This window comes from Perognathus longimembris, chromosome 2 (assembly GCF_023159225.1).
Source record: "Perognathus longimembris pacificus isolate PPM17 chromosome 2, ASM2315922v1, whole genome shotgun sequence".
NCBI lineage: Eukaryota > Metazoa > Chordata > Mammalia > Rodentia > Heteromyidae > Perognathus > Perognathus longimembris.
The window spans coordinates 109,007,797-109,024,577 of NC_063162.1; the positions used below are offsets into that span (position 1 = coordinate 109,007,797).

The following is a 16,781-nucleotide window of genomic DNA, read 5'->3' on the forward strand; positions in this document are numbered from 1 at the left end:
TGATAACTTGGTTGAAAATTCTACCCTCTTACCAGTGCATCCAAGTACACATTTGTCCACTGGACTTGCTTAGCTTTGTCTCCTGCTAAAACCATTGGTCTTCCCAGTACATCCAGATATTCCTGTTTATGCAAAAGAGAGTGGTAGATGAACACGAATAATTTTATCTTTATGAAAAATAAATCTCTGTAGGGTAAAAGATCTGGAGCTGAAAGTAAACATGGATTCTAATTATTCAGACTGAGTATAAAACTCTGTCTATGAATGCCATTCCATGTTGCCTATCTAACCTATTATCTACATACTACATGTTTTGGATCAACTATATTTACCTTATTTGTGCAATATATTTTCCCAATATTTTTTCTATGAACACTCAGACACTGTTTCTCAAGGTACAGCAAATGATAAGTAAAATATGTTCCTTGTGGGTTGTTTTATGTTGATCTAAACTATTTAAGGCTCTATGATTCACTGTGTGGAATTGTACAAATTTCAAGTAATAAAGCAGTCACATAGTTGCTTTTATATCACAGATTGTTTGGCTGAAATTCAAAACTACATTTAAACATATCAAAAAATAAATGAAATACTGTGGCAAATGTAGACATCAGACTCCCAATGCAGCTGCTGTTTCATTTCAACATTCAATGCATTCAGTATTTGCTTCCAGAAAGGCTAAATTTTTACTTAGTCTGTTTTTCAGATTTTCAGTTGTGTTTAAAACTGAGTAATTATTTTAAATACGAATGTTTGAACACTTAATAAGATCATTCAAACCAGGCTCACACCCATAATCCCAGATTTACAGAAGGTTGAGATGTGAGAATCATAGTTGAAGTCACTGGTGCAGAAACAGCCCATGCGACTCTTATCTCCAATTAGTCACTCAAAAACCAGAAGCAGAGATGTGGCTCAAAGTGGGAGAGCACTAGCCTTGGGAAAAAGAGTTCAGGGACAGCAGCCAGACACTGACTTCAAGCCTTATGGGGGCGTGGGAGTGGGGGGGGGGGGGAGGGTGAGGAAAACAAGAACATTTATCTTAGTTACTTAATTTTACAAGAACATTTTCAATAGACAAGTTTTGGGGTTAGTGGAGAAATTTTTCTCTCTATATCTTTATCTTATATAGGAAAAGAAGCAGAAGCTATTTGGGAGGTATGAAAGTTCAACTAAGACTTGTATATTTTAGCCAAAATAATTGTTTGATATTCTATGTGTCTGTGAAATTTACTTAAATGATTTGCAATAGGATCACTTTAAATTTAATGCAATTCAATTACTAGAAAAATCTGATTATATTCTTTTTCAATACTGTTCTCAGTATCCAAGAATAACATATTCCTATTTAAATTCAAATTCGATATGAGTTTTAGATGTTTGATAATAGTTGAAACTTTAATGCAATGAAGACCAAGATATCTATGACATTTAATATGTTAAGACAAATACCATATTGTTGATTTTTCAACTTTTATTTTTACTTATTCTCCCTATACTGAATATATGTGAACCAGAAACAAAATTCTTAAACTTTCATACAATAATCATAGAAGTTTTAAATAACCATACCTGAGTATTAATTCGTATGGCTCCAATAGAGGGAATTTCATAATAATAACCTGAAACATATATGTTTAGAAATGAATAAGGATAATAAAGTGCCGTAAATTACTTTTTATCTTTGTAAGATAAAAAGACATTTGTCCTTCAAAACTGAGAAAACACTAAAACATAAATTATATATTCAGAAAATATTTAATTGATTTTTGCAATGAATAAGCTGATTCAATACTTTGAAACAGTTTTTCTATGAAGCAGCAAGAAACTTGGAATTAGTAAAAATATTTTCACTGAATAAATTATTAGAAATACAGATAGATACATTATTATTATTTCATGTATGAGAATTAAATGCTAAGTTTGATTTTCAGGATATATTCAAGTTCTATTTGTTGCTATGGTATCACAGTTTGTTTTTCAAATAAAGTCATTTTCATGAGCACAAAGGAAATATCTATCCATTGAAAGAAGTCTGGATTACCCAGGAAAGTACAAGACATTTTGAAAAAACAAACAAAATAGTAATATAGGTTCTTAGAGAAAAAAAAAGTCCACCACTAAGTATCATTCACCATAATGAATCATTTTACTAATTGACAATATTATGATCAAATGTCTAAATATTTTACAATGTAATGTTAATGACACAATGCGGTGTGTGCTTTGTTAATAAACTTATTCTTTCTTCAGCTTTTATCCAAGTTAAGTACAGGTTAAGATTATTTCATAAGATAATGTAGAACATTTTTTTTTCTTTTCTCAAATTTTTATTATCAAACTGACGTACAGAGAGGTTACAGTATCATACGTTGGGCATTGGATACATTTCTTGTACTGTTTGTTGCCTTGTCCCTCATGCCCCCCTCCCTCCCCCCCTTTCCCTCCCCCCCCCATTTTTTTCTTTTAATAAGACATAAATCTGTTACCTTTATTTGCACAAGCCATCCACTGTATAGGTCCTCTGTCATAATTATGCTGACCAACTGAAAATGTGAATACGCGTACCTGGATGGATTGGAAAACCGAATTTCCTTAGGCTGAGTACAACTCAATTGAATTCAAAATAAGATAGCTAATGCAAAGACATATCTTTTCGGGCAAGGGTAAGGAGGAACACAGAAAGGGAGGGGGGCAAGGGTTGAACAAATGCAGCTGTGACACTCACTAGACATTAGGTTGCAAATGAACTATACAACCTGTGGGGAAGGGGGGGTTGAGAGGGAAAAAATAAAACAAAGACCCCCCTCCCCCAAAGAAAGCAACTTCTACAAATAATTCATGTGATAAGAAAAATTGAAACCAGGACTAGGAATATGGCCTAGTGGCAAGAGTGCTTGCCTTGTATACATGAAGCCCTAGGTTCGATTCCTCAGCACCCCATATATAGAAAAAGCCATAGGTGGTGCCATGGCTCAAGTGGTAGAGTGCTATCCTTGAGCAAAAAGAAGTCATGGACAGTGCTCAGGGCCTGAGTTCAAGCCCCAGGACTGGAAAAAAAAATTAAAATTAAAAAAAGAAAGAAAGAAAGAAAGAAAGAAAGAAAGAAAGAAAGAAAGAAAGAAAGAAAGAAAGAAAGAAAGAAAGAAAGAAAGATGGAAAGAGAGAAAGAGAGAGAGAAAAAAAAGAAGAAAAAGAGAAATTGAAGCCAATAAAAATACAGGAAGACTCCATAGGGAAACCACATAGACTAATCTCAACATAGACCCCAGTCACATATAAATAGCAGTAGATTGCCCTAGGCCACAGCCGATTCCTCATTTGGGAATATGAGTGAGGTTTCACCAGTAAGAAAAAAAAAATGCATCTTTCAGGTTAAATTCAATTTTATGTCTTCTACTTTCTTAAAACATCACCCACATGTGCAGTCAGAACAAAAAAAAAATTCTTTACATCATAGGTATGTGGTGAGGAGCATGAATACACAGAATTCTAGTTGCTTTGGGCAAGTAAGCTTAGTGATGTTTTGCTGTTTTCACACCATGGAAATATTTATGATACATATATTAGATTGGATTGTAGTACAGCTGACATGAATAAATATTTTAGGCTACAAGGTATTTCCCTAGTTCATGTGGGTTGAATACTTAAAGAACCATATCTAATTATTTTATATGTTGCACATGACTCCAAGACGTAAGGCCCAGAGGATTTCTCAATTTATTCCTTTTAATGGTTGGGGCCACACAAATCATATTGTACTAGTCCTGCTCCTAATAAAAAATACTGGATGTCACTAGTTTACTTGTAACATTTATCTGAGCCCCTCACTGTTGTGTCATCCAGGTTTGACTTAGCTGGAAAAGTACAAAGTCATTTGGTTGACACATATGAATATTTTGGTTGGCTGGTTTTTTTTTTTGTTTTTAGGGTGTGTGTGTGTGTGTGTGTGTGTGTGTGTGTGTGTGTGTGTGTGTGTGTGTGTGTGTATTGGTATTTGGAGAGTTTTGTTATTTTATCCTCTCCTCCTCTACTTTCCCCTCCATTTCCTTCTTCTCAGGTCCTCGCCTCTCCCCTTTCATTGCTTCTCTTCTCTCTCCTCTCTTTCTCCTTTTTCCTTTTTCTGGTAGAACATCATGATATAGCCCAGATTAGCCTCACAGGCCTCTGTCTCTGCGGCTCCCCTTCCCTCTTCTCGTTCTGTCTCTGAATTCTCCCTTAAGATGCAATGGTTTCATTTTCTTGATTTCTTCAATTTGATTATTGGGGAGCTATGTAAATATTTCACAGTCACATAGTTATGTAGCTGAGCATACTCTGGAAGGGAAGTATTTTTCTAAGCAGGTTGACCACCCTAACTGATAATTCAATTTAACTGCACTACCCCAAATAATTATCACATGACTTCAGGGCAGGGGAACTATTTAATAGGGCCAGGGCCCTTCACAGCTAGTCTCCAAAGGCATGCCCGACAGGTTGAACCTAAAGTACAGCTGGCTCTAGTTGTTCCTGTTACTGTAAGAGTGTTTTAGTAAAATGTTTTCCATAGAAACTTCTCAATGTAAAGAATCAAGTGAGTAAGACTAAGGGAATTATCTTATCTGTCTACACAAGGCAAGCATTCCCTATAACACAGAGGCTACATTTAGACACACACACCCATTTTGTGATTGTTTGACTGATGTTATTATTTTAATGGTTCAAATAAACTAACTTAACCTAATTAAAAAAAAACAGCAATGGTACAAAGTCTCATTGCTTTATTTTACTACAAAAGCTGCACCTACCTTCCTTCTGGTGGCTTACATGAAGCCTTTGCATATTGTCAAAATTAACGAATTTGGAATCAAGAACTGAGTGAAGAAGTGTCATTCTGTCACATTTAATTAGTTTTGAAAACATGCTTAATTTTCCTTCTTGTTCCTTTTTGAACAAAGATGCTTGGCTATTAAAAAACAAGGTACATTAACTGAATGAATTATTTGTATATTATGTTCAATTTGTACTGCTTTTCCCAATTCATATTTGCCTTGATGCAACTTTTGTTCCAAGTAGTTACAAAATCTTAATTACAAAAATCTTTACATTTAGGAAATCATTATGTTTCCAAAATCTAATATGCCTAAGATATGTTAATTATTTCAGGTTTATGTGCAGTCACATAATCACATAATCATATAGGGCTACTTAGAACTTTCTAAAATTATTTTATAAACCTACACTTATTTGAGAAAAAGCTTAATATAAATCCCTCAAAATTCAGCATCTACTCTAATGCCTATCTACATTGTTTATATAACACTGAAAGAAATGAATATAAAAATATTTCATCACCAGGTACCTGCTTCATTTGTCTTTACTTTGTATCTTTGAACTAATTATGTAATGATTTTACTTTGATTTAATACACATTAGCACTACTCATTATATAGTGCAAGTAATGGTGAAATTTAAAAGAATGTGTGTACAGTAATGTAGATTTTGTTCTCCTGTTTTTCACTGTTTCACTGCCACCCTGTGGATGCCCGATGAACTCCATCTAAAATGTAAAGGTCCGCAAAGTCCACAGAAATGATTGCTCTTCCCACTCTCCGATATTTTCTATGTCTTTAAGTTTGCAATTTTTAAGATTTTGGAGAAATGGAAATTCTTAAAATAAAATTCTGTAAATACTATCTCCAACTTTAGTTAATTCCCTCTCAGAGATGCATATTTTAGTATCATTTTTCATAGTACACTTGGATAGAATCAAAGGAAAACAAATGTTTTGCAACAAGACTCTGAGAAATCATGTCCATGAGTTGAGGGACCATTACCCTAAATAATTGGTCACATAAGTGAAATACTTGGTGTGGATTCCTAAGCTTATCACTCAATCCAGACAATGTCAACTTCAGGGCATTTTCACCATTGGTGAAGGAAAATATTTTACTTAGCATATACTGTGGCACATTCATAACAACATGGTAGATTTATGTAATGAATGTACACGGAGAGTTTTCTATGTGAAATATTCTGACAAAGTTAAGTATTATCAATTAAATGAACAATTGCTCCTCAGATAATGTGGGTTTTTAAGTAGGGTCTTATTTTGAAATGTTTATGTCTGTTTAAATTTCATTGTAAAGTTATAGGAGGTACACAATTATTAATAGAATTGGCCTTTTTTTCACAATGTTTGAGTGCAGGTTTTCAGAAGAAAGAATATGGGACAATAAGATAGAATAAACATTGGATTTGGGGTTATTCAGTTGCAAGATTTGAGAATATAATTTGCATACATAGTTCTATAAATTTGTTAAGTGAGCAAAAATGTTAATAGTCTCTGGTCTCCAACTTGGCTAACATAAATTAACCCATAAAAATAAATGGAGAGAATGTAACTGAAACAGGACTGGAAGTCACTTTGGACTTTATAATGTGGGTTGATTCATTGTTCTCTACCATGGCAAATATATAATATTTATATTGTTCATGCACATTAGCTGGAGTTCAATCCTCTTTTTCCAGGCTAAAATTTAAGGTACTTGCAAGAGTGTAGGATGGGGCCAAGGGAAGAGGAGTAGAAGAATGAAGGCAAAGGGGGAGAATGCAGGCAAGAATTCATTGTATATACCACAAAATCGAGAAATACAAGGAAAGAGGTGTATCACAAGGAGGTTAAGATGTTGAAGTGATGACACAGATCAAAACACATTGTACATATAAGCCACTTTGTTAAATGGCAAACAATTCAATATATAACATAAAGTTAAGATAAGTAAGGGAAGGGGTGGTTCCAAGGGGTGGTTGGATGGGTGAGAATGTTGAAAGGGGTGCCATTGGTCAAGATGCACTATTTATAAATGCTTCTTTGAATGGCAACTGCTTTGTACAACTATTTCTAGATAGTAGAAATATATTTTAAACATGTATAAGTTATGGATCATATCACTCCTAGTGAGTATAGAAAAGTTCATGAAATTCTTGACTAATGATTATTTGTTACAGCATATTCAATAAAGTAATAGTGAATTAGGGAGAAGATTTAATAAAAATTCAGCATGAATTAAAATCACTCTATTATTAGCTTTAAAATCACACAATTTGCCTTCAGTTGTTTAATATCTATTTTTTCTCTTACCAGAACAGTATTATAAACACAATAATTCAGAATTGATACAAGCCTAGTCCAGTTTTGATTGAAGAAAACATATTTAACAGCAAATTCTGTTCTTTGAATACATCACTAATTTGTTTATTACAACACTGATTGTGACTTGATCCTACAGTCTGACTTCTGGTAATGTTTGGGTTATTTGTTTTGTTTTGTTTTGTTTTTAAAATCAGCTCAAAGTCTTCCAAAGTCTCAGGGTCAATCTTTTAGAAGACCACAGAAATGTGTTTCCCAGCAGAACACAGTTACTGGAAACTGTCACCTCCAAAATTATCAGTTATCCAGAGTTCAAGTTTAATTTGCAATAGGCAAGTCTCCAAAGAGCAATGGAAATGACTCAATGAAGAAAGCAAGCAAATAACCCAAAATACATACATACATAAATAAATAAATAAAAACTTCAGCTAACGAAATATATTAGAACAAATGATATCAGTGATGGGTTTTATTCATCTTCTCTATGTACTAAGATTTTTAGTACTAAGCCTATCAAAATATAAGACTGAGGGGCTGGGGATATGGCCTAGTGGCAAGTGTGCCTGCCTCGTATACATGAGGCCCTAGGTTCGATTCCCCAGCACCACATATACAGAAAACGGCCAGAAGTGGCACTGTGGCTCAAGTGGCACAGTGCTAGCCTTGAGCAAAAAGGAAGCCAGGGACAGTGCTCAGGCCCTGAGTCCAAGGCCCAGGACTGGCCAAAAAAAAAAAAAAAAAAAAAAAAAAAAAATATATATATATATATATATATATATATATATATATATATATATATAAAAGACTGAACTGGAATGTCTTAGCACAAAATTTTACAGTGTTTCCCTTCGTCACAAACATTTGAATGCAGAGTATTTGAATAGCCTAAAAGTTTGTTGTGTTTTATAGCATTATACAATATATGGGTGCTAATGGGGGCGTAAAATAGAAGAGTGAAGGCGGGTGAGTATGATTAAAATACTTTATATACGTTTATGAAAATGTATCAATGAAGACTGTTGGGATTTGTTTGGGAAAGGAAAAAGAGAGTTGAAATAGAGTGATAACCAAGATATAGTGAAGGCACTTTTACACCAGAGTCCAATCACTAAGAAAAACAGTTTTTTTGAGTAATCTTCCAAATGAAGCATGAAGCTATTAATTTTTAACATCATTTAAAAATGTCTTGTAGGTGAACTTTAACAGTATATTTATTACCTGTTGGTTGACATGAGAAAACATTGAGTAACTACTGAGTCAAGCACCATGCTATTCCCTAAGGGTTAACTAGAAAATTTATAAAATTTATGACATCACTACTCCAAGGAGCTTATAAGTAGAAGGAAGATCCTAGATAAAATGTCCAAAAATAATAAAAAATGATAATTGGATGGGAAGAATGAGAGGAAGGAAGATGTCCTGTATTAACAGAGAATAAAATAGGAGACATTTGGCTAAAAGAAAACCTTGAGAAAAGCTGAGCAGTACACACCCTCCGAGGAACTCAATGCAGCCTTTAATCAGAGAAGGCAGCCACAGAAGTAGCAGGAAAGCCACAGTGCTTTATCATAATCTGACAGTGCTGAGTCTAAGTAGCACAATTCTGGTTAAATAGGCAGTACAGTTCTGTCCTAAAATGATTTCACATATGTTTTCTCTACTCTAAAGTTGATCATACTTTCTCATATAAAGCATATCATACTTTGTCCTTAATACAATAATTGTATTTTTCATAAGATTGTTTTTAGATTAGATTAAGTACTCTGTAAATGCATGAAGGTAATATGACTTGAGCCTGATATAAATACACATACATATGTATATATGACTTTTCTTAGAATAGGGAATGTGTTGTCAACATTAATCTTATTCTATGAGAAGGAAATGCTTTCAGAGGCAAGGATACACACACACACACACACACACACACACACACACGCAGAGCATGCCTGATAAATTGATAATCTCTCTATAAGGAAGGGCAGTAATGAATGGCTTGCAATTATCCAGTAACTTTAGCACAGACAAAATGGTATTTTTAATGAATAAAGGATTTTCACTTACTCTAAAACTGGAAATATGAGACTCTACTAAAAGGATTTTTTTTAAGTCTGAAAGGTTTTAGAAGCAATATCATTGCTAACTGGTACTAAACATTTGATACGTTAAATGTCCTCCAATATCATGTGTTTAACCACACCCTACAGAGGCCTATCCACTACTTGATAGTAGGTTTTCCATGCAGAGATATGGAAGGGGTGGCAATGATTTATTCCTGGTGTGTTATTTTCCTTGTTATCTGTTGATGTAAAAGACAATGTCCACTTTAGCTACAGAAAACACAAATGACACCCAGTCAGTCATTTGTAACCTTATTTACATTTTTATTGACTATTCAATACTTCTCTCTATTTGAGATCTGACAGGAATGTAGAAAATAGCTGTTTTTTTAAAGGCTAATTCTTTAAAATTAGATGTACTGCTATAATCCATATTTCCAAATGTTTAAAACTTTAGTAGAGCACTCTTCCTTTAAAAATTATTCCAGACTTATCAAATAATTCTTTCCATTGGATTTTATGCTTTCAATGTAATAGGCATTTTGAAATCTTCCCTGTAGTAATTTTGATTGATTTTCTAATTATTTCTGAAAATTAAGCACAGTCAGTGACTTTTTTTTTTTTTTAACCAGAGGAGGCAAACTTAAATGTGTCTTGCTAAGCAATCTGTTCACTATCCTAAAGGAAATCAACTATATTTAACTTAGCAAGTCCTGGGAATTATCTTTCAACTCTGTGTCTGGTTTTACTTTTCTTTCTTCATTTGTTTGGACTTTTTTCCAGAGTTCATTTTCGTTTTGGCACTATGCTTGAGCAGGTCTCCTACACATGGGTGAGCCCTGGGGGATGGCACTGGTGCAGGTAAGGATGAGGAAGTAAATGTGCTTTAATTTGGAACAGCTGTACTGGGAGATTAACATACATTTGGTTTTAAAGCTGTACCTATCTACAATCAGGTAGATGAATTGCCAAGAGTAGTACTTTCCCTAAAATAGGCCAAACATTTTGTTCTAATTCTCAGACGTTCAGGCTTCATTATATTGCTCTGGGTGTCTGAAACCCTCCTTCATCCGTTCTTCAGATACTCTTCAGCACACCTAGACAGATGAGGCTGAATGATTTTCATTGAGGTAGAGGAAATATGAATACCAGTGAGGCATTCAGCAGCCACAGGCGTGAAAGACTAGAAGTTGGAAGGAAAAGTACGATTCACAGAGTAGCTTAGGGATGATTATTTTTTTAAAAATATCACAATTTTAACTTTTCTTAAAAATTTACTCTATTGTTGTTATAGAGGTTCTATACAGAAGTTACATTTACATATGTCAGACACTTATTTGCCTTATATACAGTATATTCATGTGCATGTCTGCAGGATGGTGGAGGGGAAGGGCACAAAATCCGAGGAAAGAGGGTAAAAAAGTGCAGCAGTGGAGTAGATTGCACACTGATGAAAGTGAACTATACACCCTCATGGGTGGAGAAGGGAAGGAGGGAATGGTAGAGAATGAGGGAACAGATGATATCATATAAAAAGAAATGTACCTATGAACACAGAAATTTTTGCATATTTCAAAATCTTATTTTGTTAAAAAATACTTACCAGCAGATTTACCCTCTTAATGTATTAAGTATATGATAATTGTTTTTACTGCAACTGCCAATGTACACAGGTCCCTGCAGTTTACTAATTTGCTGAAGTGAAACTTTAGGCACATTGATTGGAAGGTTCCCAAAACCTTCTCCTCTTCCGACCCTGGTGACTACCCTTCTACACTGATCTATTTTAGACATTTCGTGAAATTGGAGGCATGTAATATTTGTCATTTTGTGAATAGAATATTTTTCGAAGGTCTATCTACATTGTCACACAACGCAAAATTCAGCACAAGGTTAGGGCTAATATTTCATTGTCAGTATGTACCACATTTGTTGTTTTAAATAGCTTAGATAGCAAATATATAAAATTATATGTCTATATCTATAATTTATATGTATAGTAACTCTTTAGACCATAAAGGAAATTCAACTATTACTCTAAACTTTGATAATTAAATGATACAATAAAATTTTATCCAAGAAAAGCTTAAACTAGGGGCTGGGAATGTGGCTCAGTGGTAAAGTGCTTGCCTAGCAGACACAAAGCCCAGGCTTCGATTCCTCAGCACCGCATAAACAGAAAAAAAGAAAGGAAAGCTTAAACTATTCTACATTTCCATTTCCTTCTGATTTCCCTCTTTTTATAACTCTTTTAATTTAGAATATAGCCATACAGTCCAATACTATCAAAAGTCTAAACTATTTTGTGTATTAATAAATAAATACACATATATTATGATATATGTTGTATATTATATATATTTATATATAACATGAGATATTCATCAAAAAATACTTGGGTAGCTCATGAAAACATTATATTCCATAATACATCATTCATGTGACTTTATAATTGAGACAAGTATTTTATTTTAAAGAATTCACACTCACTACCATGATGTCTTTACATCATCTGGTCTCTAAAATTAAAATAAATACAAAATTATACTCACTTTTTTGTCTTTATTATACTTGGTAAATATCTCCTGGGCTCTCTCTTCTCCTCCATCCGTGAACAACATGATAATTTTATTGCAGTTGGCTCTGGAAACATTATACTGTTAAAAAAATAGCAATATATGTATCAGTTCTAGCCAAAGATAAGAAAGAGAATGTGTAGCTTTCAAGTGCTTTGTGAAATGTCTTCTCAGTAATCTACTCTAAGAAGAGCTCCCGTTTCAAGCCAAGTTATTCCAAAATGCCCAGGCAGCCAAAAGTCTGACTATGTCACTTCTCTCAGACCTCTGATCACAAGTCATTCTATCCTTGACACCTTGAATTGTAATCTCCCTCCAAAATTGCATTTCTGCTCGCAGCATTCTTCACTCTTTAGTTCCCAGAATAGAATGGCGTATGTTTATTAATCAGTAATACATAAGTAGAGATTAGTAAAGGGTTTCTGAATGACTAATTATCTGTGTGGATTTCATGTCTCTATGTCTTTACAGCAGAAATGAAGAATATCATTTTAAAATGGGCATAATTCATGTAAATTTTCAATTCATTTCCAAATACGTCTGGCTTTCTTCTCTCCTAGGTCATCCTATTTTCTTCACCTGCATTTTCTACAATAACAGACTCTTACATTACTGTGCCAGGTGCCCTGTGTGCCTAGCTCTACCCACAATCTTCTGAGTACCTGCAGTAGGAAACCCTATTGCAGAAATGAGAAAATATTTACATACTATAGAGAGGTGAGGATCAAACTTTCAACTGAGTTATAATACTACTTCTGGAGATGAACAACTCAAGCATGGTTCCCATTCAGAGTAGTTCAAAATGAAAATTAAACTTAAAATAAAGTTAAAAAGAGAGAGAAAGATGGCCATGTGAAGAGATGAGTGCACAACGTGGGAAAATTCTGTCACCTGAGGCCTTAGGTTAGCAGGCATGCTCACTGTTGGTTTCCTCGTGACTCAGATAAATCCTCACCAAGAAGGAATTCCTGGTCTGGGGCTTATCTTTCCATTCACTTTCATAGCTACCACTGGAACCTTTTTTGATCATTTAGGAACAACAAACTTAAAGGACACTAAATAGACATCTGCAATTAAAACGCTATAGGCAGATGGCTGGCACCAGGAGGGGAAATGGTGAGTATAGAGAGTGAGAGTGAATATGGTCAAAGTACTTGACATGCATATCAAAGAAAACAATGGAACCTGTTTGAAATTATTTTAAGAATCAGGGAAAGGGATAAGGAAGAGTGATGGATTGGGAGATATTAATGACATTCACTGTAAGCATGCATGAAAATGTCACAATAAACCCTTCTTGTACAAATAATATATGCTATAAGAATATTGGTACAATATTAAAACATTTCTAATAATCATTTTATGATTGAAAATACAAGAAGTGTATTTAGATTAAAAATAACTGAATGTATTCTGTAAAAAATCAGTAAATGGTTATATTTCTAGTAACCATTTCATGATTACAAACACAAGTATCATATTGAAATACAAAAAGTTTTTCTACCTAGCTATGTTTTTTTTCATGTATTATTCAAAGTGAAAGCAAAAGCAGGCTTTAAATTATTTCTTAAAGGTATGATGTGAATGAAATGGGAAGAAGGTATCTTAAAAAGAAATGAATGTGTTCCCTGTGTATTCTTTTAGGTTTGGATTTCAAAACAAAAAGAATTCACAGATCTCTAGACACATCTGTAGTATAAATTTATCTGTTAAACTTGCTGTGTCTGTGTGTGTATGCATGTGCACGTGTGTGTCAGCCCTGGGGCTTGGAATCAGGGCCTAGGCACTGTTCCTTAGGTTTTCTGATTAAGGCTAGCTCTCTACCACCCAAACCTTATCTGTACATTAGGCTGGCTTTAAATCATGATCCTCAGATCTCCTGAGCAGCTAGGATTACAGGCCTGAACCACCAGCACCTGGCTTATATCTGTTTGCTAAAGCAGCACTGAACCTAGCCAAGAGAAGAATAACTCACAGAATATTGAAATTAAGATACAACAAGTCAATGATATGAGAAAAAAGGCCTATGGCAATGGCTCTCACATTAAGAAGCTGTTCAAAAGCAAAACTAAAGCCTTTCTTATAGTCCGTGATTCCCTTGGCTGTGATGTTGTTCACTGCGTCCTTCAACACCTTCTTATTTCTCACATTTGCTTGGACGAGGTGCTGAAAGCAGCTCACATCCTGAGCATTGCTGTTAAACTGCAACAGAGAAAAAATAAAGAAAGAAAAGATACAAATGAATATTAAAGCCAATTGTACAATTTCCATGAAAGTTGTTTATTATTAATCTAAACCCCCTTTTATTGCTTCTTCTTTTAAAAAGAAAAATGAGCCTCTATGCCACACAGAAGACTCAGCTGCTCTCTCCCTCTAGGCCCATCCATCCATGCTGTAATCCAGGTCAGTCACCTTCCTAGCCCCTGCTCTACTGCTTTTGAAATTTGGATTTGAGATTCACAAGGTCCCTTCTATTTCTCAAATTCAGTGACAATATAGACAAAAATGAATGAAAGTGAAATGTATCCAGAGTTCCAAAAGTCTATGCCTGTGCAGAAGGCAGAGAGAGGGGATGCATTTTAAATTATATGCCATCAGGAAAGGCTAGGTAGAACGTGCCTTGGATGAAAGCAACGTTTAAATTTAATGGTAGAGTGTTCTTATGGAGCTAAAACTAGAAAGTAATCTTATAAAAAAATAAAGAACAGCTGGTATCCTTTTAGAAATACCACTGTACAGATGAGATGGAATAATGTAGGTGAGTCTTGCAGGAAAGGTGAAGGGCAGGCAGGTCACTCCCATACACATCGTTGATGCCTATGGCTTCTTGACCTTTCCACTAAGTTCAAGTGCAGTTGTTGATGTGAGCAATAAGGCTCTGAACAAGAGGCTAGGAAAGGGTAAGAACATTAGGTCCAGGGACAACTGCTCTGAAATGAGCCCTCTGACTTGAAACTCCTTTGTACAAATAAAGATGATAAATTCATAAGCAAATAATAAATGCATAATAAAAAACTAAAACAAAAAAAAACTGAGCACTCTGTAAAATGCACTCATGCAATATCTTTGGTATTTCCGAAAGGATACAAGCAAGACAAATACTGTGATACAGAATGCTAAAATGGCAGGAATTTTCCCATCATTAATAAACTTTGTAATTTGAGAAAAGCTCTTCAGGCCACAGGGGCTCTGATTGTAACACGCATATGAAATAGGAGTAACAAACAAAAACATACCTGCTAGTAGGCAAAAATTGGAGAGAGAAAAATGTAAAGGATACTCTGATCAAAAGCATGTAATGCATCCATACACAGAGGCTCAAGCCCATAATCCCAACTGTTTAGTAGGCAGAGATCAGGGGATTAAGGTTCAATGACGAGTCCTTCCATTGAAAATTTAGCCAATACCCAGAAAACAAAATGTTCATTCCACAATTGCTTGTAGTTACTTGGCATGTACAGGGTATTTTATAAGTATTAGTTGGAAAAAAAAGAAGATATGCTGTTATGTCTTCTCTTTGTTCTTGTAAAATAAATACAGTGAAAAATTGTGGACTAAAACGTTGTTGATAAAAAGATTAAAAATCCAATTCTTTAAAACATAGATTTTTTAAAAATCAGCTATTGTTGAACTTACTTATATAAATCAGCTATAATAAACATGTAATAAATTCATAGTAAATAATTACCTGAAATTAATGAAGAAAAATAAGATATTATAAATTAAATTGTAGCAACTGAGTCTATGGTGCATATCTACCACCAGGTGGCAGTGCAGGAGAATAAAAAGAAAGACACCAACATTATCTCAAAATCTTGATTATACTTAAATTTTTAATGCATGGATCCTTATTAAAAAGTTTAATCTTTTTAAATTTTGATAGGAAATTTGACACTAGATATTATATTAAAAACCAGAAAAGTATCTTAAACCCAAGAGAAAATAGCTGATTATCTCTATCTAACAACTATGGCTATTTTCAAGAAACTAACATTACACCTGAACACCATTACTAAAAATCATGAATTACCTAGCAGTACTTTTAATTACTTAGGACCTGTGTTAAAAGGAAGAAAAAGACTACACAAGTATATGAATATCACAGTCACATTTAGGAGAGATGAGATGTGAAACCAAAGAATAATTCTGCCAGGAAAGGAAAAATGAACTCAAGCACTTTTCTACATCATTGATAAATTTGATTTTATTCTGATAGAAATCTAGGTGGTAGAACTTCAAGTCCCATTCTCCCATCATGTTATTTCTGTTCCAAAAGATCAAACCTATAAACTTATTCATGCATCATTTGTTGCAATATTTTTAACTTAGCAAAAAATGCATTAATCAAATACTCATAACCTCTACTACTGTTTCATGATTTTGCTGCTTGGATCTTTGTTGTTGCTGTGTTTTGGGAAGTATTGAAGTTTAAACTTGGGATTTGTGCTTCCTAGACAATTTGTCATATCCACCTGCTTAAATTGGACAGGACACAGTTAATGTTTTTGTTTAAACTGGCTCAGACAAACCGTCATCATCCTAACTATGTATCCTGTGTAGCTTGGATTAAAAGTACTTTCTAGTATGGTCAATTTATTGGTTGAGATTAGACCATCCTCACATTTTCTCTGGGCTAGCCTCCAAATATTATCCTTGCAGTCTCTACTTTTTAAGTAGCCCAGATCATAGGCTTACACCACCACATGCCCTGATTTTACATCTTGATCTTGGTGGACTTGATTTTCCTCAAAACTATGATATGACAAGCTGTTTTTTTTTTCTTCATATACCAAATGTCTACTACTATTACATACTTCATAACTTAAGGTTCTTGGTTATAATTTAGGGTTGTGTACATATTTCTACAACTTTAAGTCCTTTACACCTTCAAATACCTAACAAACTCTTTTAATATTAACCATAAAAATTTTAGCTAACAAGATTAACAATCCCATGAGAACCAGGCCACATACTGGACAAGCATCAGCTAGCTCACCAACCCTTGGCTAGCTT

The 16,781-nt window shown here is 34.2% G+C and overlaps 1 protein-coding gene across 5 annotated transcripts in view; it reads right to left on the reverse strand.

Moving 5' to 3' along the window:
• The window catches only part of Cacna2d1 (calcium voltage-gated channel auxiliary subunit alpha2delta 1), a 368,329-nt gene that overhangs the window by 53,054 nt on the left and 298,494 nt on the right, over window positions 1–16,781 (reverse strand). For 4 of the 5 annotated variants that reach the window (XM_048339919.1, XM_048339918.1, XM_048339917.1 and 1 more), the window contains exons 11-15: window positions 13,812–13,970; window positions 11,745–11,849; window positions 2,490–2,568; window positions 1,573–1,622; window positions 33–122 (exon numbers count right to left, since the gene is read on the reverse strand). In XM_048339919.1, the coding sequence (XP_048195876.1) occupies window positions 33–122; window positions 1,573–1,622; window positions 2,490–2,568; window positions 11,745–11,849; window positions 13,812–13,970 (483 nt within the window). Of the gene's footprint in view, window positions 1–32; window positions 123–1,572; window positions 1,623–2,489; window positions 2,569–11,740; window positions 11,850–13,811; window positions 13,971–16,781 lie in introns of those variants that run through there. The other variant, XR_007210075.1, reaches the window with a different exon arrangement.